The sequence below is a fragment of the Pteronotus mesoamericanus genome, unplaced genomic scaffold (genome assembly GCF_021234165.1).
Source record: "Pteronotus mesoamericanus isolate MK-2021 breed Mesoamerican mustached bat unplaced genomic scaffold, CSHL_Meso_final contig_263, whole genome shotgun sequence".
Taxonomy (NCBI): Eukaryota; Metazoa; Chordata; class Mammalia; order Chiroptera; family Mormoopidae; genus Pteronotus; species Pteronotus mesoamericanus.
In genome coordinates, this window is record NW_026555112.1 from 826640 (window position 1) to 850800 (window position 24161).

A 24161-nucleotide genomic window follows, 5' to 3' on the forward strand; every position below is an offset into this window, starting at 1 on the left:
ACATAGATCAGAGGAACAGAACACAGAGATCAGAACACAGTCAACATCTTAAGGAGAATCCAGTACATGGCAGAGGTGGTATTCAGTTGGAAAAAGAGTAATTTTTAATTAATTAAACTTGCACAACCAGCTGTCTTTTGTAAGAAAGTTGAAACTTCATTTTATATCATATACATAAATAAACCCCAGGTAGATGAAGGAGTTAAGAGCCAAAAAAAATAAAATAATAAATATCTTGAAATAAAATGCAAAAAAAATGACAAGGGCAGTCTCAGGGCACAATAAAAATAAGCAAGTCACATTTGAAAAGACAGACATTTGACTCCACAGTATTACTTTTTGTGGCAACAGATAGCATTCATAAAGTCAACATAAAAAACAAGAAATTTGAGTACAAAACTATCTGCAACAGAGATGTCAAATAAAAGATTAATGCTACAGAATACAAAGAGCTCCCACAAACTGATGGGAAATGAATGAGAAGGATTGGAGTTAGGCAAAGAATAAGACTAGAAGAGACACTGCGCAAATCCCAACAGCCGGCAAACACACAGAAAGATGCGCAGGCTCCCTGGTTTACAGGAACTTGCAGTTCTGAGACTTCATTTCGTCCCCATCAGACTGGCAAGTAATAAAAATAAAAATAATGCTAACACCTATTGGTGGAATGGATGTGAGCAAATAGTAGGCTCATGAATTGTTGGAGAAAATGTGATGTATCACAGCATTTTTGGAAAGCAATCTGGCAACATCGACTGAAATTTTTTAAAAAATGCATATATCCTCCAACTGAGCAATTCCACTCCCAGGGATCTACTCCACTGAAGTAAAAGCTCCAGCTACAAGGACGTGTATACAGAGATGTTTAATACAGCCCTGTTTGTAGTGGGAGGGAGCGGGGACAGGAATTAAAGTAAATGCCTGTCAATAAAAGAGGAGATGAAGAATTGATGGTATCTCTCACTATGAAATATTATGCTGCCATTAAAAGAATGAATTAGAGTTATTGCAGCTGCCTTGGAAAACATCCCGTGAGTGTTGTTGTTTGAATGACAAAGCAAGATGCAAAAAGGGTGCCTCCTATAATCCCATCTTGGGAAACAGTGACCAACCCTCGACATGTGAATGCGTGTGCAGATAGGTGCAGGAGTATGTTCGTGTGTGAATGTTGTCTGTATGGCTATTTTGTTTACGATTGTACAGACATGCAGAAATACACAGGTTGTTAGCATGTCCTTTTGCAGATTATCTCCACGGGATCCATGTAGAAAGACAAAGGGAGGTGTGGGAGATTGGAGAGCACAGAGGAGCCTGCAAAGGAAAGAAAGTGCGGCTGGAGCTCACTGTGTATGCGGTGGTTTTGGTGGCGGAGGGGGGGGGTGCGGGGGGCAGGGGGCGGAGCTAGGGGAGAGCGTGAAAGGATGAATGAGATTGGAGGAGATGGGCCCAGTCTTATAAATGGGGGTAGTGATGCTACCACCTCACACTTTTCCTGGGCACTCTGTGTGGACCACATAGTCCTAGGTACGTGGTATAAATTAATCTGAGGGAATCATTATCATTTGTCCCATTTCCCAGTCAAAGAAACGAGCGCTCAGAGGAGGAAAGACCATCCCCAAGGCCCTTGGGACTCGAACCTAGTCTTCTAACTCCGGGCTCGAAGTTCTTCCCACTACCCCATTCAGTCAGGCCTCCACAGCTACAGCGGTCCCAGTGGCGGCAGGGGCAGTCCCAGGCTCAGGCCCCGGAGCCCCTTGGTGTGGGAAAGAAGAAAAGGGCTCAGTAGATACCTACCTGTCGCAGAGTCAAGCAGGAGGGACCAGCAGAGCCTCTCCCCACTCTGGCTGTGTGCTGGTGGGACTCTGCAGGCAGGCAGAGCTGTGTGCACACGGTGAGTCTGCCATCAGCTCGCTGTCTGCCTTGGCATGCTCACGGCCCTGAGCCCCAGTTCCCCAAGGTTTCAGCAGCATGATCAGAGCAGGTGCCTGGCGTGATGCAGGCCATTCGTGAATGTGAGGCTCTGCAATTTTGATTTAATTGTGTATTAGCTATGCAACCTTGGGCAAATCGCTCAACCTCTCTGTGCCTCAGGTCCACCTCTGTAAAAGGAGAGGCAGGCTTGCTGTGAGGATTAAATGAGCTTGTACGATGTGATGTGTACCTGGTATACAGGCCATGCTCAGCAAAAGTTGCTGGAACTGGATGGTCAGCAGGACTCCCCAGTCATTAAAGGCAGAATGCTCTTCTTCTCTCCTCCTCCACCCACTCCCACTCCACTTATGAGCAAACATGTACTGAAGGCCTGTTCTGTGCCGAACTCTGTGCAGGATGCAAAGGCCATGATGACAGTGAGCACTAGGGACAAGGAGGACCCAGCCTCTCAGAACCCAGGGCTTAGCGGGGAAGACCATGAAACAGCATCTGCAGCACAAGGAGGTGAGGCCCATAGGAAGGAGGCCGGGGGGAGCCCAGGCAAGGCACCAAGCCTCATCCGGTCTTGGGGGGTGGCTCGACACCAGCCTGCGGAACCCCCATTTTTCCTCTGGGAAACAGTGGGTTCTGAATTCCAAGCAGGCCTTGGGTGGGGTTGACATGTTAGTGCACAGTGAATCACAGGCTCGGAGAGCAGGCTGCGCACAACGCACAGGAGTCTCCACTCATGCTGACGGGGGTTCAGGTACACGAGGGCGGTTGAAGAGCAAGGTTTTCTAGGGAAGGAGGAACTTCAAAACCCATCGGGGTCAGGAAATGGGGTCCTCACCCACCCATGGTTTATCCCTAATCCAGCCTGGTCACAGCGGGGAGTGGTGCTGGCCACACCTCCCAGGGCCCCCAGAACCGGGCTACCCTGCCCGCCCCACCAAGGAGCGCCTTGGCCATTCTGACCGTTTCTGTAAGAGCCAGGGCAGCTGCACTTACAGAATCGGGGGCACACATGCAGAACATAATAACAAATCACTTGGAATGAAAATTTACCAAGAGAAAGCCCCGCTCCTGAAAGGCGGGACCATGGGCTTTGGGACTGTTATTCAACTGGAGGAAAAAGCAAAGGTCACCTCCGCCATGAGGCCTTCCCTGCCTGTGACTTTCCAAGCTGCACTCCAGCCACAGCACAGACCTCCCTCTGTGGGTTGCAGCCACAATCATTGGTTCCTGCCAGTGACAGACTATTTTGTTCACCTCCACATCCATCACACAGAGCTTGGCACACAGTAGGCACTGTGCTTGATTCAAGTCCTCCCCGACCTGGCCCACCCGCCTTTCAGACTGACCTCCGCCAGTTCCCCCTGGCATGTTGGCCAACCGGATTACCCGTAGCCTCCACAGACTCACCCTGATTGCAATTAAATGGCCAATTGTGTGATCAGTTACTCGGTGTCTGCCTCCTGGGCATGTATAATCCCAGCCTTGTTCACTAATGCGTCTTGAACACATAGTAGGTGCTCAAGAAACATTTGTTGAGCGAATGTTCCACATCCCCTATCTTTGGACCTACTGTTCCCTCTGGCCTCCTCCGACCCTTATCTCCCATCCATCCTTCCAGACCCAGCTCAGCTGTCATGATCTCCCGCTAGCCCTTTGCTGAACACCCAGGTGTTGGTACCTGCCCTCTCTGCCTGGCGCCCCGTGTGCCTCCCTCAGCCCTCTGTCCACTGTATTGAGCTTCACGTACATGTCTCTCTTGATCCCACTTATCACTCCTGAGTAGGGACCGCATCTCTTTCATTTTTGTGTTTTATTCAAAGCACATAACACCTAATAGGAACTCAATATGCAGCTAATATTTATTTAGGGCTGGCTAAGGAGGAGACACTGGGAGTACTTTTTACATTTTATTTAATTATCAGAACAACACCTCGAGGCAGACAATGCTGCCCCGTCTTCCAAATAGGCCAGCTGGGACTTGGGAATATTTGCTCATTGCCCAAGGCCACACTGCTGGGAGGCATCAGAACAGGGACCCGACCCCTGGGTCCCTGCGTGTGGTCCAGCCCCACCACCTCAGCAATCCCTCCTTCTTGATCCACCTGAAGTCCACATGAAAAAGAGTGTCCTCCCTTTTCTTCCCTACGTGTCATCTGTCCAATTTACACGTGGCCCCGGAACCGCGGAAGTCCCCCACCCCCGTTCCTCTCGGAACCCCACAAGATGCTGTTGGCTTCCCCACACAGCGTTCCAGGCCAGCTCTCATGGGATGATATTCCAGCCATTTCCTTCCTCCTCGTGTCCCCTTGAGCTTCTGCTTCCCTCCCTGCTGACCCAAGGCTTTTACTATGCATGTTTGTGAGCACCCACCATGTGCCAGACGGGGAATCCGATAGTAACATGACCGGGCCTCTACTCTTCTGCTATAAATCAGAAAATAAACACACATGGGAGGTGAGAGGTGCTGGTAAGCGTTACGGAGAAAAATTAAGCAGGATGAGGGATGACGAAGAAGGAATGGGTGGGCTCTCATACTGGCTCAGTTGGCTCTTCTGAGATGTGGGAACAACAGATTGAAAAGGAGGCTGAAGGTGAGCATCCCAGACAGAGGGACTGTGATGCAGAGACCCTTAGGCAGGTGTGGGTCCGTGGAGTCTAGGAATAGGACTCTGGTTTGTACGGAGGAGAAGGAGGTAGAGAGGCCCACCCTGGAGGAGGAGGGGCTGTGAGGCAGCTGCAGCCGAGCCAGGTCCTGTGGGACATTCGGGGCCGTGCCCTGCCTTCTCCCAGGCTTGCAGGCCACGCACGCGCCTCCGTCTCACTTCCTCCATCCACTGGATCCCTTCGGCCGTAAAAGCCACTGGAAAGCGCCTTTTCTTCCTGCTCTTCTGCCCTTTCACATTCTGTTCCTTGCTCCTCCTCTGCACTTCTGTGTGTCTTCTTTACTTTTTTGTTGTACTCTCTAACTTTATTAATAATTTTATATCATAATTGTCTTGGCTACAGCTTAGTTCCTGGTGAAATTCCACACCAGCGCAGGGGTGGAAGGAGAGGGATAGCGTATCTTTTTGGTGTTGCAGAGCGCAGCCTGGGGGTGGGAGTCCGGGTGGGAAAGGACATCCCTGTGGGAAGTCTTGTCGTGGACACCTCTGCACGTGAATACGTGGCTCCCAGTTCTCACCAGACTCAGAACTAACCACACACCCGTTTCAGAAGCTGGCCAGCCCCGCCTCACACCCCAGCCCCCTCCAGCCGTAGACGCTTGGGATTCCCCGAGGCTTCTTCTTCAGTAACTCTCAGCAAGGAGCAAAACCTGCCATTTCTCCCAGCCCCAGGGCCTCTCGGGAGGGGATGCCCCAGCATGAAGCTGAATAGCCGTGTGGTCTGGGAGCCTGTGGTCGCCCATGGTGGGCCAGGCGCGGGGTCCAGAGAGCAGAGCAGGCGCAGGAGAAGCAGCATGGGAAGCTAGGCCAGCGCTGGCCCCCCCATGTCTGCCCCCGCACTGCCTCCCCCGCTGCTGGCGGCCAGCCCTCCTGCAGCACCTCGGGGCCCCCTTCACCTTCCTCTCCCCAACCCTCCACCTGCCAAGCTCCAGGGGCTTCTAGGGACCTGCTCCTACTAGTTCCCAAATCCTCATATCTGGTTGCCCTTGCTTAATCCCCATGACCATAACCTTATTCACTGACTGAAAAAAAATTTTTTTTCACTGAGCACCTACAATATTCCAGGCACTTTCTAGGCACTGGAGACGCTGCAGTGGACGAGACCGATGCGGTCTGACACCCTGGGGGAGGCGGGCGGGTGCGGAGAGATTTCAGACAATACACAGAAGCGCGTCAAGTTGAAACAAGCACTATGATGGCGACAAAACAGTCTAATGTCATATAGAGTGACATATTAAGCTGCGTGGCCAGCAATGCTTCACCGGAGGTGACATCTCAGCAAAGACCCGAGTGACGAGCTAGGGGTCCAGCGCCAAGGGAGGAAAGCGTCCCCACAGAGGGAAGAGCAAGTGCAAGGACTTACAGTAGGAACAAACTGGGCACCTATCACTCCTGTTTGTGGAAGGGGAAGCTGAGACTCAGGGGAGTTAAGTCACAGCCCAAGGTCACCCAGAGAGGAAGCAGCAGAGTGGGGGTCCAAGCCCAGGCCCAAGCCCAGGCCCTCGGACTCCGCAGCCTGTTCTCTTCCCTCTCCATGGCCCCTGCCTGGGAAAGGAACACAGGGACCCTGGTGCCAACAGGCGACCCATCGCCCTGGGCACAGCGGTCTTTCCAGGTTTAGCCTCGGCCTTCCTGTCTGCCCCCCATGAGTCATACCAGCCTCCTTGAGTGCCCTCCTGTTGCGTGAGGCCCCTTGGCTTTTGCATGTGCTGTTCCTCTTCTTGCAGTGCCCTCGTCCCTTCCTTGACCAGCAGTGACTTTTTCTCCTGGCCTTTGAGGGTGAGCTTGTCGCCAAAGCAAAGCCTTCTGAAGCACCCATGACAGAAATAAATGCTCCCTGCCCCGGACTTCCACAGCACACGTCTTTATTTCATTCATTCATCAAATATGTGCCATAGGGGGACGCTATGTGCCAGGCATTAAACGGCAATTCCAAAACATGGAGAGAAGGAGGGCGGGGGCCTGTCAGGCGCCCCAGCTCCTCCCAGGCTGGTCTCACTGCTCGAGACCAGCTGTCTGCTCGCCCATCGCCCTGATTCAGGTATTTTAATTTCCTCTCCATCCCTAGTGCCTCAGCACCATGTCAGGCAAGCAGCAGACATGCATTTGGATTTTTATATCAATAAAGTCATTCTTTTTCATAGAGCCCCTACTATATGTTCAGCCCTGTTCTCAGTGCTGGAAATACAGTGGGAAGAAAGCAGACCAAAGTCCCCTTCATGAGGCTTACATTCTAGTGGGGCTAGAATGTAATTGAGTAAATTACTTATAAATCTCAGTTATTATTACCATGCTGCAAAGAGCCCGAACAGGAGCAGGGAGCGCAGAGACAGTGTGCAGCGCACTCGGGATTTGACGCGAGCAGAATTCGCGATCCCCCCACTCCCCCCTGTCCCGACATGCTCCAACCTGCTTCTCCCTCAGAGTGGCCCATCTCAGTAATGGACACCAATGTTCTATTTCCTCCCCATCTCCCCAGACACCTCCAACCCCGCTGCCACACGCTGGTCCAGGCCTCCACTATCTCTTGCCTGGAGCCCAGTGACATCCGTTACACAGTCTGCCTGCCTCCAGGTTCGGGTTTTGCATGTGCCAGCGGCCTCCTCCCGGTTGTTTCTGCTGCTTTGATGTCCTTTCCAGGGTCTCTGGGCTCTTAACTTAAAGCATCTGCCACCACTAGCTTTGTATCAACCATACTTAGCATATTTTGCTAAATTGGCCAATCATCCTTCCCACCTCTGTGCACACCTCTGAACCTTTGCACATGCTGTTCCCTCAGCCAGGAATACTCTTCCTCCCCTCAGCTCCCCTCCACTCACTCGCTCCATCTTGGCCCAGCTGACTTTCTCATTCTTGCATCTCAGTTGCATGTTCTGTTCTCTAGATGTTCCTCGCTCCCTAGGTTGGGTTTGGCCTCCCTGCTCCGGGGCCCCACAGCACCCCTCACCTAACTGTGACTATTCCTTACTTGTCTGTTCATCCTGCTTGTCTTCAGGTCCACAGAGGAAGCAACCATGTCTGTTCTGCTCCACATCCCCAGGAATCCGGGTGGCACCTGACACATACGCTCATTTTGTTGAATGAACGAATGACCAAATAAGTAAACAATGGGACTTGGAGCTTGTAGAATTTGAAGTTGTGCAAAATGTTCAGATCACTGCTGTCTCATGTAACTTGATATATGACCTTGAGGCTAGATACAAGACCTCGCTAAGCCTCTGTTCATTCACCTCTAGGATAAGATAGTAATAGGCATTTGCAGGGTTCTTGGAACGGTTAAGTGTGAGAATCTGTGTGAAAACTCCTGGCACCTGGAAGCCACTCCCTAAATGCTCGCCAGATATGTGGATAAGAAGGAAATAGACTTGATGTAACACCCTTATTCAAGAAGCTCATATCTTGGATCAGGACACAGTGGTAAGGACATGGGCCCTTAAGCTGGGCAGCCCGATTGGACTCCCAGCTCTGCCACTGGCTAACTGAACAACCTGAGGCCAGATACTTGAAAACCATTATGTGACTCGGCTTCCTTATCTGTAAAATGGGAATAATGATGGGATTCAGCTTAGATCAATGCCTGGCACACTAGCTGTTGTCATTGCTTTTAACATATAAGACAGACAAACCGCACTGTACAAGACTCTTACCAGTGGTCCTCCTTGACCAATGAAGAGAAACTTTCAGAGAAGTTAAGTGACTGCTCAAGGTCAAACAATGAGGAAATGTCAGCCCTGTGCTTTAAGGCCAGGTCTGCTGCTCCCAAATCCCATGTTATTTTCACTCCATCAGAAAAGGAGCTCAAAATAGGCCTGTGGCATTTCAGCTAATTTCCTCTAAGCCCTTACCAAGTAGCCAACTGCGGGCACACAAAGCTTCTCCCCTAAGAGCATCCATTCAGCGCTGCTAACGATGTGTGCCTGGTGGATCCAAACCATCTAATGGGACTTGCTCCAAGCCAGCCCTTCCCGGGGAGCCTTGCCTCGTCTGCTGAAGGGACCTAAGGAGTGGAGCTAGGCTGGGAAGGGGAGGAGGGGTGGGACGTGAGTCAGGTGGAAGAAGAAGCTGGAGGCCAGTCTGGATGTAAATGGGGGGAGGAGAAATAAGAGGAAACCCACATTTATTGAGTGCCTACTATGTACCAGGAACTTCGCATATCTCATACCACCTAACCTCACGATGACCACTCAGACATTGTTTATCAAGCATCTACTATGTATCAAGCCCTGGACTGGGTCCCAAAGATATGATAGCAAATAAGACAAAGCTATTGATTTCAAAGGACTCAAAGGTCAGCAGGAGAGATCACACACACACACACACACACACACACACGCACGCGCGCGTGCTGCAAATGGGAGGGTAGAGGCCTGAGCAGGACGGCAGCGGTGAAAAGCAAAGAGTAGCTGGGAATAACTTCAGGGGGGAAAAAAAAGAAGGCAGGTACTAATGTGCCCATTTTACATATTGTGAAACTGAGGTGCCAGGAAGTGGACTTGTTTGGAGTGATGCAGTTACCAAGCAGCAGAGTCAAGCTATGCCCTCAGGTCTGTTCTGTCTCCAGAAGTCTCTTTCTCTCTGTGCTGGCAGCCTAAAAGCTTTTGCTTTCCTCCCCAACCCCATTTCCTTTTTTCAATGATTACCTGGCCAGAAAATCAATCAAATGCTTGCTAAAGCTGGGGCTGCTGTCAGTGGCTAAGATGTTAGCAGCTTTGGGGGAGAAATGGAAGCTTCTGGGCCTCTGTTACCGATTTCATTGGAGCAGAAGATTCAGGGGTTGGTGCGGAAGAGGAGGAGAGATGAGAAGGAGGTCTCCGTCTCCAATCTGAGGGGACTTCTGGGACAGGTCAAAGGCAACCAAGGGGACAAGAGTAAGTGAAGGCAAGCTTCTGAGGCTTATGTGACTCTACCCAAGCCTCTTACCTCTGGCCCCAAAAGGCCCAGCCAATCCAGGAGAGCTTCCTGCTCACCCCTCACTTTTTCTTCAAGGACAGGAGCCACCTGAACCACAGGCTGAATTTGCTAGGTTCCCTATTGAGTGGGATCCATAGACCTGCCCCTCTGCTATCCCCATCCTCACAGGACAGGAAACCCCCCTGGAGAATCCTCTGTCTGCAAATGTAACTCTTTCCATGCCCAAAAGGTAACTCAGCAGGGACTGCTGAAATCTTGGTTTGTTCTCCAGACACCAGGACCTTGTCCAGGTGCCGGAAGCACAGCAGTTGCCCCTCACAGCAGTCCTTCCCTTCTGAGAAGAGACTGGAGGTGAGGGAAGAAAGTTTTATGCAAGTGGAGAAACAGGTAGTTTTTTAACACACACGCAAAAGGATGCATTGACCATTCCTGCCAGCTCTGAGCTGAGGAGAAGAAGTTAGGCAATACCAAGGCAAGTCTCATTTTAATTCAGTCATCTATTACATACTCTTTGAAAATCATCAGATCACTGAGAAATTGTCAAGTAAGACAAAAAAGGAGAGGGAGAAGAAAGTATGGAATAATTGAATTTGAAATTACAACATCTCTAACCCCCAAATGACCCATCCAACTCACAGCTCTCTCAAGGCTCCTCCCACACACACAAAAAATTAAAACCAGTGCACCGTCCATCATGCCTCATGTGCTTGTTCTCACTCACTTCACTCTGAAGCTGATCAGAGAAAAATGGACTCAGTAGCAGCAGGAATTTGACGTGCTTCTGTTTCCAGGGTTCACATGAAGGGAAAGCTGCCCTTATAGAAGCAAGAAGTGACACTGGAATTAACCCAGGATAAGGATTCTGCAGAGGAGATGTGTTATGATGTGTTTCTGTGCTCACAGCAGGGAGATTTTAATCCTTTCCAATCCAGTTTATGAATGGCATGGGAAACTTAAGAAGGATTCACATTTCACCCACTTCCCCTGCCAACATGTTTATCCTTAAGACGAAAATCATTGCCCAAGCCCCAGCCACCAGTCACCCTTCCACACCTTTGCCATGAATAATCTTTCCAAAATGTCTGCTTGTAGGAGCAAGATTCGGGATTTCACGGAAAACTACAGAGACACACACACAGTGCACACTGCACACCCCCCGTTCGCCGAAGAGAGACAAAGAGACGAGAGAGGAACAACCAAAAAAGAGACGCGGCTAACGTGCCAACAAAATGAAAACCTCAGAACAGCGAAGTGAAAACGATGCTTCAAAAAACACATAAAGGCCGTGTTTGTAATTACCCATCCACGTTACATTTTCACTGCTTCCAAGCAGAGAAACGGCTGGTTGAAGTTTTGTGCCCATCTGATTGCAATGGGAGGGTTGTATTTGAAGCTCTGGGCACGTAGAGATGGAATGAGAAAGAGGCTGAGCTGGAAGAAACACCAAGGGGGAAGGGAGGGAGGGGAAGAGAGAGTGAGGGGGGGCGGGAGGGAAAGGGAGCGCGCTATCTCTAGCTACGCCTTCCTCTGAGCTCTGGGAGCCCAGGAGAGCGCAATTTTAGGATCTGGGAGAGGGGTAAAAGGAGGAAAGGCAGCCTCCGCTCTGCCCTGGCCTCGCCGCCCGCGAGGGGAGGGAAGACTCCGGCCCGCGCCCCCCTCCTGGCGGGCCGCCCCGCCAGCCCGGGCGCGCGCGGAGCGGGAGGCGCGGGGAGCTGTCCAGTTCAGCACCACCCGGTAATGCAGTAGGTGGGAGCGCCTCTGCCGGGGGCCGGGCCGGCAGGGCGTGTGGGGGGGCAGGCGGGCGGCCCATCCTGCAGCAAGACGCCGGCTCCCTTGTTTCCAGGAGCTTTGCAGATAGGGGGAGGGAAACCCGCCTCGATTCTCCGGGAGAAACCCCTTCCCTCCCCCACTTCGCCAACACTACCCCGCCACCAACAACAATAACCGCCGCCGCTGCTCGTCCTGCCGCCGCTGCGCCTGCCCGCCCTGCTGCCGCCGCCGCCGCCGCTGCCGCTGCCGGGGCAAAACCATGGAAGGCGAGACCCCCGCACCTGTTCAGCTGAGATCAAGGGCTTACAGAATACTGGGAAGTCTGGTCTGAAACGAAAGCGCCCGAGACCCCCCCAAGGAAGAGAACTGGCGAAGCCAAGGATTTTCATGGCGCAGGCCGCAGAGACGGAAGGTTGCATCTCGGCTTTTACAATCTCTAACTGTCTAGGTCCCGACCATGAGAGATTGTGTTGAGAATGCGGCGGTTCCCTGGTTCACTGTGGAAGCCATCTCCAAATTAGCTATCACATATGGAAACTGGAGACCAGAATTTTAGGAAAAGAGATTAAGGCATCTCACTTGGGGGGGTGGGGGGTGTCTTTTTATTTTTATTTTTTTCCTTTTTTAAAAAAGAAATCACTGCAACTGGAACAGTTTCTGATCTCAAAAGGCAAGCCTCTCTTCCCGTGTGATCTTTATAATTTATACTCTTTTCCGTGAGCTTTCTTACCTCCCTTTTTTTATATCTCTCCACATTCTCTATTCACACATATATCCATTATATTAGTAGTGGAATTATTTTTATTTTGTTTTTTGTTTTTGCTTTAGTACTTGCACCCTCACACACACTCTCCCGAGAACCAGAAGTCGGTTGGGTGTTTATATAATGAAGAATTATGGGGCTGTTTGATCGAGGTGTTCAAATGCTTTTAACCACCGTTGGTGCTTTCGCTGCCTTCAGTCTGATGACCATAGCTGTGGGAACCGACTATTGGCTCTACTCCAGAGGGGTTTGCAAGACCAAAAGTGTCAGTGAGAATGAAACCAGCAAAAAGAACGAGGAAGTTATGACCCACTCTGGATTATGGAGAACCTGCTGCCTAGAAGGTATTTGATTTCCCATCTCCTCCCCCTCTCCACCCCTCCCCTCCCCGCTCCCCCTCCCCACCCTCCTCCACATAAGTCCCCTTTACATTCCACCATTTTCTTACTTCACTCCCTCCACCACGGATCAGGGTTGCTTGGGTTAGTTTCAGAGGAAAGGAAATCAATCAGCAAAAACCCTCCTCAACTCTCAAACCTCCACCCTCTCCCTTTCCCCAAACCTCTTCATTGGAATAATCTATGATGTGATGGAAACAACGAGAGATTGTTTTTAAAAGTCAACTGTGCTCAGCCTACTTCGGAATCCTTAGGATTTGCCATCTGATGCCGCCTTGCCCTCCATGGGCCGGGGGGATAGTTGCCTCCCTCAACACGGCTCCTCTTTTCATAATGAGGAATTCAAAATGTTTTTCCTCCCCCCTTCCTCCTCCCCTTACTCCCCTAAAGTCCCAAACATATCTTCATCTGCAAATCTTTATTTTTTAACTGTTGTTTCTAAGAATCCTTATTTGGTAAATCCTAATTATTCCAGGATCTCAAGCTGAGTTCAAGAGCATTTCGTAATGTCTATGAGCCACACGTATCGTTGGAGGTGACTGGCTGTGCGTGTATGTGTGTTTTAACATTTACAAAGTCTAAAAATACGTACGTCTCTCACAGGAAACAAGCCCAAGTTCTAATAAACAGCAATTCGCTTGCAGGTCAGGCTGAGAACCAATTCGCTTCCGTGCAGAGTGACATGTCTGTTACCCAGAAGTGAGTAGAGTCAGCATTGCAGCCAGCTGGAGAATCAGGCGTTGTGCAGGGAGGCCAGGAGGGAGGCGAGGGCGTGGGGAGGCTGAGGGGGGCGGACAGGAGAGCAGTGGGGCAGGGGTGTCAGCTGTTCGCCTTGATCTTGCAGGGTCATTGGGACATGTGTGCCGATGCATGTGCTGTGGGCAAAGGAGTCCCCACCGTGTAAAGCCTGCGTGATGAGGATGCAGATGAAGGCATGTGTTTCTGAGACACACTAATAAGCACTGAAAAAAAAAAAACTCCTGCAGGTCATACAACCTGCATTTAGCAACAGACTTTAATGGGAAGGGCTGCATTGGAATGGTCACATATGTCTGTGTGTACAAGCCACAGCCATCCATAGAAAGACGTGCACAGAGAGATGCATGTTTCCGTGTGAAGAGAAGGTTTATGTGCTTTGCTTCTGATTTGAACCAATACCGGAGGCTGTTGGAGGCAGCGTCGGGAAGCAGGGACTGCAGGATTGTTTGTTAAGCTCAACATGGGATGGTGATGCAGGGAGTGGAAGCCAGGAGATGGGGGAGAAAACAGGGGAACGGACAGGAGAGGGAGAAACTGATGTGACCCCCAGGGTCTGACCCAAACTGAGCAAAAGCCGCTCTTTGGGAAATGGTTGTGTCTGGGAAAGCGCATCAGTTCTGTGCCCCCCTCCTAACATTCTCGATGCAAACGGGTGAGTGATGGCTGAACATGTTTTGAATAGCTAAGTGACTTCATTGAGCGATGGTCTATTTGACGCATACTGCATTTGGTGCCCTTTCTCAATCCAAACTGCTGCCTCAAACATAGTCTGCATAGCAGCTCTATGCTGAATACTATATGCTCTTCCCCAGCCAGGGAATCAATATCGGGAAATTAATAGGGACTGTTTTAAACACACCCCTCCTTTAAAAAAAAATGAACAGCTTTTCACGCAGCTAGTCATTAACAGCAGAAAGACTTCCATTTAATTAAACATTTATGGCAGACTTTTATTCCAAAAGAGAAGAAAGGCAAAGTGAATGAGAGCTGCTTTGGGGAAATGATCATAGTAGCAATTTGCTTCCCTTGGATTTTTAGTTAGATGGATGGAGATGTGCGGCCGAGAGATTACAGGAAGGGCAGGACATTCTCTCAGGAGAAAGATACCCAGAAACTGGTGACTTGGTATACATATACTTTCTTATGAGGGTTATATTCGCAGATTCTTAATACTATGATCTCTTAAATATTTAATAATTCCCAGAAGGCAAGAGGGCTGGAGGGATATTTGGATCATTTGTGCATTAAAAGTCTTAAGTATTTTCATTAAAATTCCATCTGTTTGGTGTCCACGTCCCCAAATGTGCGGCCCAACCCCTTGAATTCTCTTTGCAAGCCACACAGCCTCTCTCTCCCTGAATCACCCCCCGAAAAGGTTAGAATTGAAACTCTTCCCAAGGACCATGAGATGCCCACAGGGGCTGTGGGCGGCTCCCCTCCCCAGGCCCTGGCCCCCAGGCAAAGAGGGAGCCGCGGCAACGGGCTCCCTTCAGGATCAGAATTTGGTTTTCACTTGTAGCCAAGGCCCGGGGTTGGAAGGGTGAATGTTCAGGGCCCCCATTCAACCTGGCTTTTAATTTCCAAAGCCCCTGTCCATCCGGGGCTTTGAAGGCTCAGGACCCACTTAGGAACTTGGGCCTAGGCCACTTAGGCAGTGGTTTGGAGATTGTAAAGCCGCTTATTTTCCAGGAGTGTGCCGATCCCCAAAGATCATAAGTGCACTTATTGCTGAAGGGTGGCACAGACGGTTGTTGTCGGGCTTTCGTGCTCTTGCTTTTTTGAGCGTTTATAATAGGGTCGTCCTTTTCGGAAATCCAGTTATCAGTGCTTCTCCGGCTTCCCCCATCCTATGTCTTTTGTGAGAAGTTGGATTTACAAAAAGATCCCCATCACCTCTTTATTGTGCTTCCTGCCCACCCCTGAGAAGTTGTGGACAGATTTCAAATCTCCCCGAGAGGCTGCTAATGACTCCAGACGGAAAACGACCCTGTCTGCTTCCCATCTCTCCCACTCTCTGCCTCTCACCAGGCCTTTTTCTCTTGAGGTGGTTTTTTTGTTGTTGTTCACTTCTTGATGGAAATAAGAATCAGAAAATATTTCCTTGCCGCTTTTGAAATGAATGAATGTGCTGAAGAATGAGAAGGGACAGGACCACCTGTTAGGGGTAGACACAGCAGGAAGGGAGAGGAATGAAGAAGAAACTACAACATTCCCCTCCCCCCCCCCGCCCCCAGTCAATAATAGCAGCATCTCTGCGTGTGAAATTGAAACCCCTAGCGGGTGGTGTCCTTATTGGGTCTGAGGGGTTTGGGGGCAGTCTGCATCATGGATACAGGTAGGTGGAGGGTCATAGAAGTTCTTGAACTTTTCCCAAAGGCTGCGTAAAGGGCCTCCAAATGGAGAGATGAATTGGCCGTTTCGATAGAATCTACAATGGGACGCTAAAACAGCTTGTTCCAAGCGAGGTGTCTGTGGGCCGCGTGGTGGCTTGCCGCCTAAGACATTAGCCTGTGTTGTCACCGAAAGGAATCATTGTCTCCAGGAGCAGCAAGAAATTCACTCCTTGTGTTTACTCTCTCCTTCCCCTTCCCACCCTGTCCCTGCTGCACCTCTGCCCCAGCTGCAGAGCAGGAGGCCCAGGGTACTACGTGGTCCGTAGCAGAAATGCACCCTGCTCTCTCGCTTTCTCCCTCCCTTCCCCCTTTCCTTGCTGCAAGGCACAGCCAAAATCGCTCTCTCTGTTCAGACTGTTAAATTCCCTCAGCTGCATTTCTGAGCTCTTCTTCCTTCTGTGGCTTCTGTCTGTCCCTCCCCATGCTGCTTCTCTCGGAGGCTCTGCTGTCCTTCTACATCCCTGGCTCTCTCTGAGCCAGTTGCGTCTGGCTTTTCCTAAGTTGTCTTTTTCCAAGCTTGCAATTGCATGGCCTTTGCGAGGCCTGTGAGGAGGCGAGTGCTCCACCCTGGGTTCAGCTGCATCTCTCTCGTCTGAAGAAGGAAAGGATATGTCTTATATTTTAGGAAAGCCAACCACTGCCTTCCCCAGATACTCTTGCCTTTAAGTGCAGATGAGCTGAGCATGGAAGTTATTCATGGGCCTTCATACTGTGTACATGTGGCTCCATAGTTCCCAAGATAATTTGACTGCTTTTTGGTACTTAGCACGCAGTAGGTGCATAAAAAATATGTATCACTAGATTGACTCAGAAGTTCTTTAAATTGTTGAAATTAATTCAGATCTCATAAGGACATGTGACTGTGACAGTCGAGATCAAGGAGGAGGGGGAAGAATGGGAAAATCAGGCTGGTTTATTTGTTCTTCCTGGAACTTGATTTAAAAAAGGAGAATAATGAGTCATAAATTCATTGTTATAAAATAAGAGCATTCAAAAGGAGTCAGTCATGGGGGCTGCACAGCTCCTAATTGGCTAAAGAAAAATTATCAGTACATTTGGCCTCTATGGGGAAGGAAAAAATAACCCATTGATTTTCTTCCCTTTTCTACTTTTAAAGTATATCAAAGGCCAGTTTGATCTTACTACTCACCAGAATAGACACTTTGGGCAGAGAGCAGGGTTTCTGGACCATCCCTATTTAGCTTCCCCAGAACCTTCTGTCCTTTGCCAGACTTGCCCGCCAGTTCCCTGGACCCTGAGAACACTCCCAAGGCCCCGGGTCCTGCTCGGCAGTCTCCTGCAGAACCAGGCCCAGCCTCCCAGCCGCTCCCGCCGTGGAATGAAGCATGAGATCTGCGAGTCCCAGGGCTCACACTGTCCCTCCAACCCTGCCTCCTTTTACAGGCGACCAGAATGAGGCACACATGTGACAAGCACACCAGGCACACGGGCAGCGAGTGGCAGGGCCAGAACTTGAATCCAGGCCTCTCACGCCCACCCTGCAAGCCCCCAGCGGGCTCCATGCACAGCCCCTGGCCTAGCTGTTCTCATCCTCATGGCTGGCACGGGACTCTGGTCTGCGCCCCACTGAGTGCCAGCCCGAGCGTGGCAGGACACCTGAGTTCTGACCCACCGGCCACCCAGCAGTCCTGCACCGTGCAGGGGGACAGCTCTGTCCCCCATCCCCTCACTCCCGTGAGGCTGAGAGAACGCAACACTGAACTTCAGGTCAGACCCACCATGTCCCTCCTTAGTTTCATCCTCTCATTTCAGAAATGTCCTCAATGCAAACCATCCGTTGGTTTTATGTTTGCAAGCGTTTTTCAGAAAATGGCAAATTTATGTCCCCTGTCACTCATGGAAGTGTTCAGATGCAGCTTTGTGGTGCGGTTGGAAGAATCCCGCAGCCACCCAGGCCCGGGCTTGCCTCAAGCCCTGCAGCCCTCTGAGCCGCGTGATTAGGGGCAAGTCATTTCACCGCCCCCCGGCCTCAGTTTCCCTTTCTGTAAAAATGGAGTGTAACAGCCTTCTCACAGGGGGGTTGGTAGTTTAGGAACTAAACAAACGGATGCCTGTCACCTGCTTCCTGCTGACCACCTTGTTGGAAAGTGCAGTCAGCCAGCCCCAGCCCTTTCCCCTCATACATCCTCCTCACTCTGGTTTATTTCTGCGCAGAGTACGTCCCACCCGGAGACACACGACACATGAACTCATGACGCTTGTGCCCACCTGCACCACTAAGCCGTCAGCTCCGCAAGGGCAGGGATTTTTGCCTGTCCTATTCATGGCTGTGGCCACAGCAACAGTGCGAGACATCAACCCCCCTTTGCTGCTGAATGAACAAGTGACCACTGCCTACTACAGGGTGGACATTCAGAAATGGTGGTCCCTTCATGCTGTCAAAGGATTGCTCTTTAAATTACATACAGTCAGCAGTGGGGGCAAAAGCATCATTTTTCTTGACATTCTAAAAAATAATGAGCCCAACACAGAGAAAGGGGGGAAAGAAGGAAGAAGGAGTGAGAGGGACAGAGAGGGAGGTTCGCTCCACAGGAATAATAATAAAAGAAAGTGGGGAGGAGATTCGTGCCTGAGAAGGAAGTGCTGGGGGGCGCACATCCTCTAAATGGATCCTGGCCATGTTTTCCTGCCTCTACATCATCTAGAGCGTCTGTCACCGGAATCCTTGGGGACAGCTCCCCATGAGTGTTCGCTTTCAGGTCAGGGGGAAGGAGAAGATATACATCCACACTGATAATGCAGGAGATTTTTAATTTTCTTTCAAAATTCCATGGCTCCTTTTAGCCCTGACTAGATGTATTTCGACCAAAAACCTACATTCAAATGAAATAGGCACTTTGAGTTTCCAGGTTAATTTACATCCACAGATGAATTTCTTCACTCATTTGTTTTATTTATTAGATCTTTGATGAACACCTGTCAAGTGTCAGGTGCTGGGCCAGAGCTTGGGGTCATAATGGGAAGTATCGCCCTTCAGGGTCACTGTCCTCAGAATCCCGAGAGCCTAATGGGAGAGACAGACCCTCCTTCAAGTCAACTCCCCAATGTATACACAAATGACAACCATGAGAAGTGCCCTCCCATGGGAGTCACATGGCACTGTGTGTCTATAATCTTAAAATGGTATCTAATCAGAGAAGGTGTCCCTGAATATCTGAATGTGAACAGATTCCTGCAGGATGAGTAGGAGTTACCTGGGTGCAGAAGAGAGCAGGAAAGGACACTGCAGGTGGGAGGGCAGCGGGGGCAGAGGCGAATGAGGAAGAGAACGAGACAAGTAAGGGAGGAGGCCAGGAGGAGCGGGGCTTCGATATTGAACAGTGGGTGTGAGAAGGAGAATGTGGAGTAGTCAGGACCCAAGAGTGGGGACTTGATAGTCTTGTTAAAGAGTTTTGCCTTTGACTTCTGGCTTCTTGCTTAAAAGCTGTATGACCTTGAGCTAGTTCATTCTATCTATGCACCTCGTTTACAACATCTACTTAATGAAGATGATGACATCCAAGGTTGTTGTGAGGCTTAGAGCACCGTTCCCTTCTCTCCCTTGTCCTTCCACCCCAGCCTGATTATGGTGGTCTCTTTGGCCTCAAAGCTTCCCATGACAGCGCAGAAAAGGGAGGAAATAGATCGATTCAACTCCAATCAACAAAATTCAAAATGTACTCAGTCTCCACTGTTTAGACAACACTGTGATAAACATAGGGAGGCAGTGGTACCCTGGGCTGGTGGCTCAGTTGGTTGGAGCATCGTTTCGTACACCAAAAGTTTGCAGGTTCGATTCCCGGTCAGGGCGTGTACGGCAGTCAGTCAGTCAATGTTTCTCTCCACACTGATATTTCTCTCTTTCTCTCTTTCTTCCTCTCTCTCTAAAATCAATAAACATATCCTCTGGTGAGGATTAAAAAAAAATAAGGAGGAAGTGGTGTACAAGCCCCCACCCTGCCAGCAGGGGATCCCAAAGCACAGGCATCTCACAAAACAGCTCTTCTTCATACAAGACATCTGACATAGCTGCTGCCACACCCCCCTCACCCTCCCACAAATTCAGAGGGATTCCTGGCATCTTTTACAATCGGTTAGGATCACTGAGGATTTGGGATGGAATTTGAATGAGGCTCAGTTATATCACCAGACTTTTTGAAAGCGAGATGAGAGTGAAGAGATGTTAACTGTGTTTCCCTACGCCAAAAATTGCATATCCATTTTTGTAGGATTATCGCTAAGCTAGCGTGGACTAGCATCCTGGTCCTTTCTCCTGGGTATGTAAAGGCCTTTATTCATCCAGTTCCGTCTTCTCTCGGTTCTAAGACACCATCAATTACAAAATGAACTACCTGCTTAAAAAGCTTTCAGGAAAGAGGGAAAGAACTTTAATTTAATTTAACTGTAAAATGCACTCTAATTTCAGGAACTTTGAAACTTAGACGATGTGCCTTAGAATCAAAGGGAGATGGTAAGCTTTCCCGCTGGCAGAGAGAGATGCAGGCAGGGTGCTAAGAGAGCCCAAAGGATTCCTTCGGTGTGCAGCGGGTGCCCGTCCTGTGACTCAGGAGGCAGCAGAGGAGGGAAGAATTGGTCTTACCAGCACCTTGCTTGACAAGGAAAAAGGCAGTAGTCGATTTTTGTTGAGCAGCTGTTCCCTGAGCACTTGCCAGGTTACTCTGCAAGAGTCTAGGACAGAGTCAGAGACTTCGTCTCTGCCCTCGAGGAACTCTTGGTCTGGTAGAGAAGACATGCCAGTGAACAGACGATGATGATGGCACAGCGTGAAGTCTAAGCACAGGGGATTCTGGGAGGACCAAGGCTGGGAGGGGAGGGACATCAGGGAAGATGGAGTTTTGAAGGATGCGTCACAGTGGCGAGCCAGCCAAGGAGAGGAAGGGCACTTCAGACAGAAGGACTGGCATGTGCAAAACACAGATTCCCAAGAAGTCCCGTATGACTGGAGGCAAGGAGAAGCAAGGCTGGGAGGTGGCAGAGACGGGATCCCAAAGGGACATAAGCAGCTCACGGAGCAGTATGTGTTTCAGCTTGGGAGGGAGACCCAGAGAGCTGGTAGGCAAGGGAGGGTCACAACAGGTTTTGCCCATCAGTGAGATCATGGGATATGAAACCCTAATGGAGGGGATCGGGGTCAGGGCTGGTGAGGCTACCGCGATGGGGCGAGGCACAACGAGGTGGGTGTTGCTGTGACCAGGTGACTTCCGCTAAGTGAGCTGCAGGAAATGGAGAGTAAAGGGAAGAAGGGAGACGCTTGCAAGCGATGCACAGTAGAGGTGCATCGAGACCCTCCCTTCTCCCCTCCCTGCCCAGTGCAACACCCCTCCACTGAAACACAGCCTCAGCGCTCAGTGCTCGGTGCTGGCGGTCAAAGGTACAGAGATACACACACGTCTCTGCTCACATGTCCCTTCCCAGGAGCCCTCCTGACCACCCTAATCTAAAGTAGCCCCCAGTCCTGTCGCCCTGTTTCATTTCCTTCTTTCACACTCTAACATTGACTTTTTTTTCTTTTTGGCATTTACTCTTTTATGGTCTGTGCTCCCCTATAAGACTGCAAGCTCCGTGAGGGCAGGGTCCCTGTCTGCCTTGGCACAGAGGAGGCTTAGGAGCTGCAGGCTGAATGGATGTCTTAAAAAAGTGGCACCTGCCCTCCAGGAGCTCCCATCTAAGGAGGGAGATGAGCTTTTATTTATTTTGGATCCTCACCCAAGAGCATTTTTCTTTCCTTGCTTTTTTTAGAGAGGAAGGGAGAGAGAAATGTTGATGCGAGAGAGAAGCATCGATTGGCTGCCTCCTGTATGCCCCTAGACTGGGGATCGAACCCATAGCCCAGGCATGTGCCCTGATTGGGAATTGAACCCGCAACCCTTTGGCTATGGGGTGATGCCCCAACCAACTGAACCACTGGCCAGGGTGAGGGAGATGGGCTTTTACACAGAAACTGCAAGCATCCTATTGCCCAGTCTTTTCTCCTAGGCATGGCTGGGGCAGGAGTTTCCCTTGCACTCCCAACCTGGGAGGCTCTCTGTAGAGGCAGGGAGCGGGGGAGGGGGGTGGCGCGGAGAGGGGCCCCCCTCTGTGCCATAGCGCTGTGGGAAGCCAGTCATGCACTGCAAGCCTGCTCCCTCCTGGGCAGCACTCACCTTTCCTCTCAGTCCAAACCCTTATTAGTTACCGCCTGGCCCGGGGCGGGGGGGGGGGGGGGGGGAATGGGGACTGACTTAGCAGTCTTGGGTCTGCCGCTGAGGCGCCGCCACGCCTTTTCCTTATTGACACTATATTTATTCACTCTTCCCCGAACTTCCCAGACCGTGGGTAGTCTTCCGGCTGCTAACAAGAATGTCAAGGATTAGGCACAAGATCTCAAGCACGCAGTGGCTGTGGCCGCATCGTACAGGGAATCAGCACTCGGCAATTTAAATTGCCCTGGCGCCAGCCTCACCCTGGCCTCGCCTTCCGGCAAAACTCACTGGCCACTGGCTGTGGCTGGCCCGAGGCCTTTCTTTATTCCAATTTTACCCCATTACCTTCTTTTCTCACTCTCTCTGCCTAAAGGATCATTCATATTTTTTCTGTCACATTTTCCCCCCACCTGGATCTGTCTGCACATATCTTTTATCCTTCTTGAATTTTCCTTAAGGTTGAAAAAAATTGGGTCTCCTCTCCAACTTTCCTCCAGTGTATTTTACAAATAAGGAAACCCTGAAAAATGACCATTCTGACATCATTTCAATACTAAATGGATCCTGGCCATGTTTTCCTACCTCTACATCATCTAGAGCGTCTGTCACCGGAATCCTCGGGGACAGCTCCCCATGAGTGTTCACTTTCAGGTCAGGGGGAAGGAGAAGATATACATCCACACTGATAATGCAGGAGATTTTAAATTTTCTTTCAAAATTCCATGGCTCCTTTTAGCCCTGACTAGATATATTTCGACCAAAAACCTATATTCAAACTAAGTTACTACTACTACTACTACTAAATCATTTGTAGAGTGCTTTCTTTGGGCTAAGCACTCTTTCAGATGCTTTCCAGAAGTTAACTCTTACTCAATCTTCACAGTCCTGGTGGTTTGTGCCATGATAACCATTATCTCCATCTTAAGAGCTCAGAGAAGTAAGTCACTTGCCCAACGTCACACAGCAAGTGGTAGAGCTGGGATTCCAACCAAAGCCTATCCAACCCTAAAATCTATGCACAGCCTTCTGTTACACTAATTATATTTACAATTTCCCCATGTCCCCCAAATCTATAAATGCATTTCTTGTAGAAGTTGAAGGGGCAAGCTAAGCAGGAAGTATACCCTCCACATGATGAAGTCTTCAAAAGTTGAAGCCTGAATTAGGATGTGCTCCTTACCCAGGGCAGAGTCGGGAAAAGCAGAGGGGCTGCTGGGCTTTCTCATTGCTGTGAAAACAAAAGAGGCCTCAAATGTATGGACATCTCCCCCCTGGAGCTGGTGGGGAGGGAGCGAGTACACATACTCCCTCTCCCCTGCCCTCTGCCTGGCAGGCCCGTTCCCACCACATTCTGCTTGTCTCCAGGACTCAGCAAAGTTGTCGCTTCTCCCTGCACCTATGCCACCTCCCACCCTGTGCCCACCTGGGTCACGTCCCCTCGCTCTTTCCTTCCCCAGCGTCCACACGTGCCTCCAACAGCGTCTCCCATCTTGCCTGTTGCTTGTTCTCATCTCCCTCTCTCCACCTCGAGACCATGAGTTCTCTCGTCCATTGCTTCAACAAAATGCACTGTTACTGCTGTGTCCCAGCTACACCCTGGGCTCTGGGTTTACAAGGATGAGAAGACACGGCCTCTGCCCTCAGGGAGCTGACGCTCTGGCGGGGGATGGGGGGAAGGGGCACAGCAAGCACACACAGGGCGCAGAGACCGTTCCAGGAGGAGGTGTGAGAAAGTGTGGGGTGTCAGGGAAACCACAGGAGGCGTCCAGTGTTGCTGGGGGAGCGGGGGCGGGGGTGGAGGGAAGGTAGAGGAAGGCATTAGTGCTGAAGGTTGAGATTAGGCAGACAAAAGTCGGACGCACGTGGGGACCACATCGTGGAGGCAGTCATACTGTGAGAGGCCAGAGGGGAGAAGGCGGTGAAGGAGATGGTGTGGTCAGACTCGCATTTTAGAAAGATGGCTCAGGAAGCCGAGTGAAGCAGGCAGAGATGGGAGGGAGAGGGGGGCAGGGCAGGGAGTTTGATAAGGAGTCCATTACTCTGCCCAGGGAAGGAGGAGGCAGTGGACCCAGGGCAAGGGGCTGACATCAGGGGACCCGCAGGACCTGGGGACTGCCGCTTGTGTTGAGCAAGTTGTGACAGCAAGTGACCTTCACAGAGACAGGGCAAAGAGGGGAAATTTAGTCTTGGATAGCGGGATTCCACACCGGAGTTCCCAGCGCCTCACCCAGTGCCCGGCATGTAGTCAGTGCTCAGTGTTTGCTGAATGAATGAACGAGTATAGAAAAAAAGCTTTGCATCTAAGATTAGGATGCATATTCAACCTCAGATTTTTCTCAGCGACATTCTGGAAGTATGCATCATGCTGTAGCCAG

General features: G+C 50.5%; 1 protein-coding gene across 1 annotated transcript in view; it reads left to right on the forward strand.

Moving 5' to 3' along the window:
* The first annotated feature begins 11505 nt into the window (after positions 1–11505).
* CACNG2 (calcium voltage-gated channel auxiliary subunit gamma 2) overlaps positions 11506–24161 on the forward strand; it is a 109617-nt gene continuing 96961 nt past the window's right edge. The window contains exon 1 of the mRNA XM_054574523.1: positions 11506–12377. Coding sequence (XP_054430498.1) covers positions 12167–12377 — 211 coding nt within the window. The 5' untranslated portion in view covers positions 11506–12166. The remainder of the gene's footprint in view (positions 12378–24161) is intronic.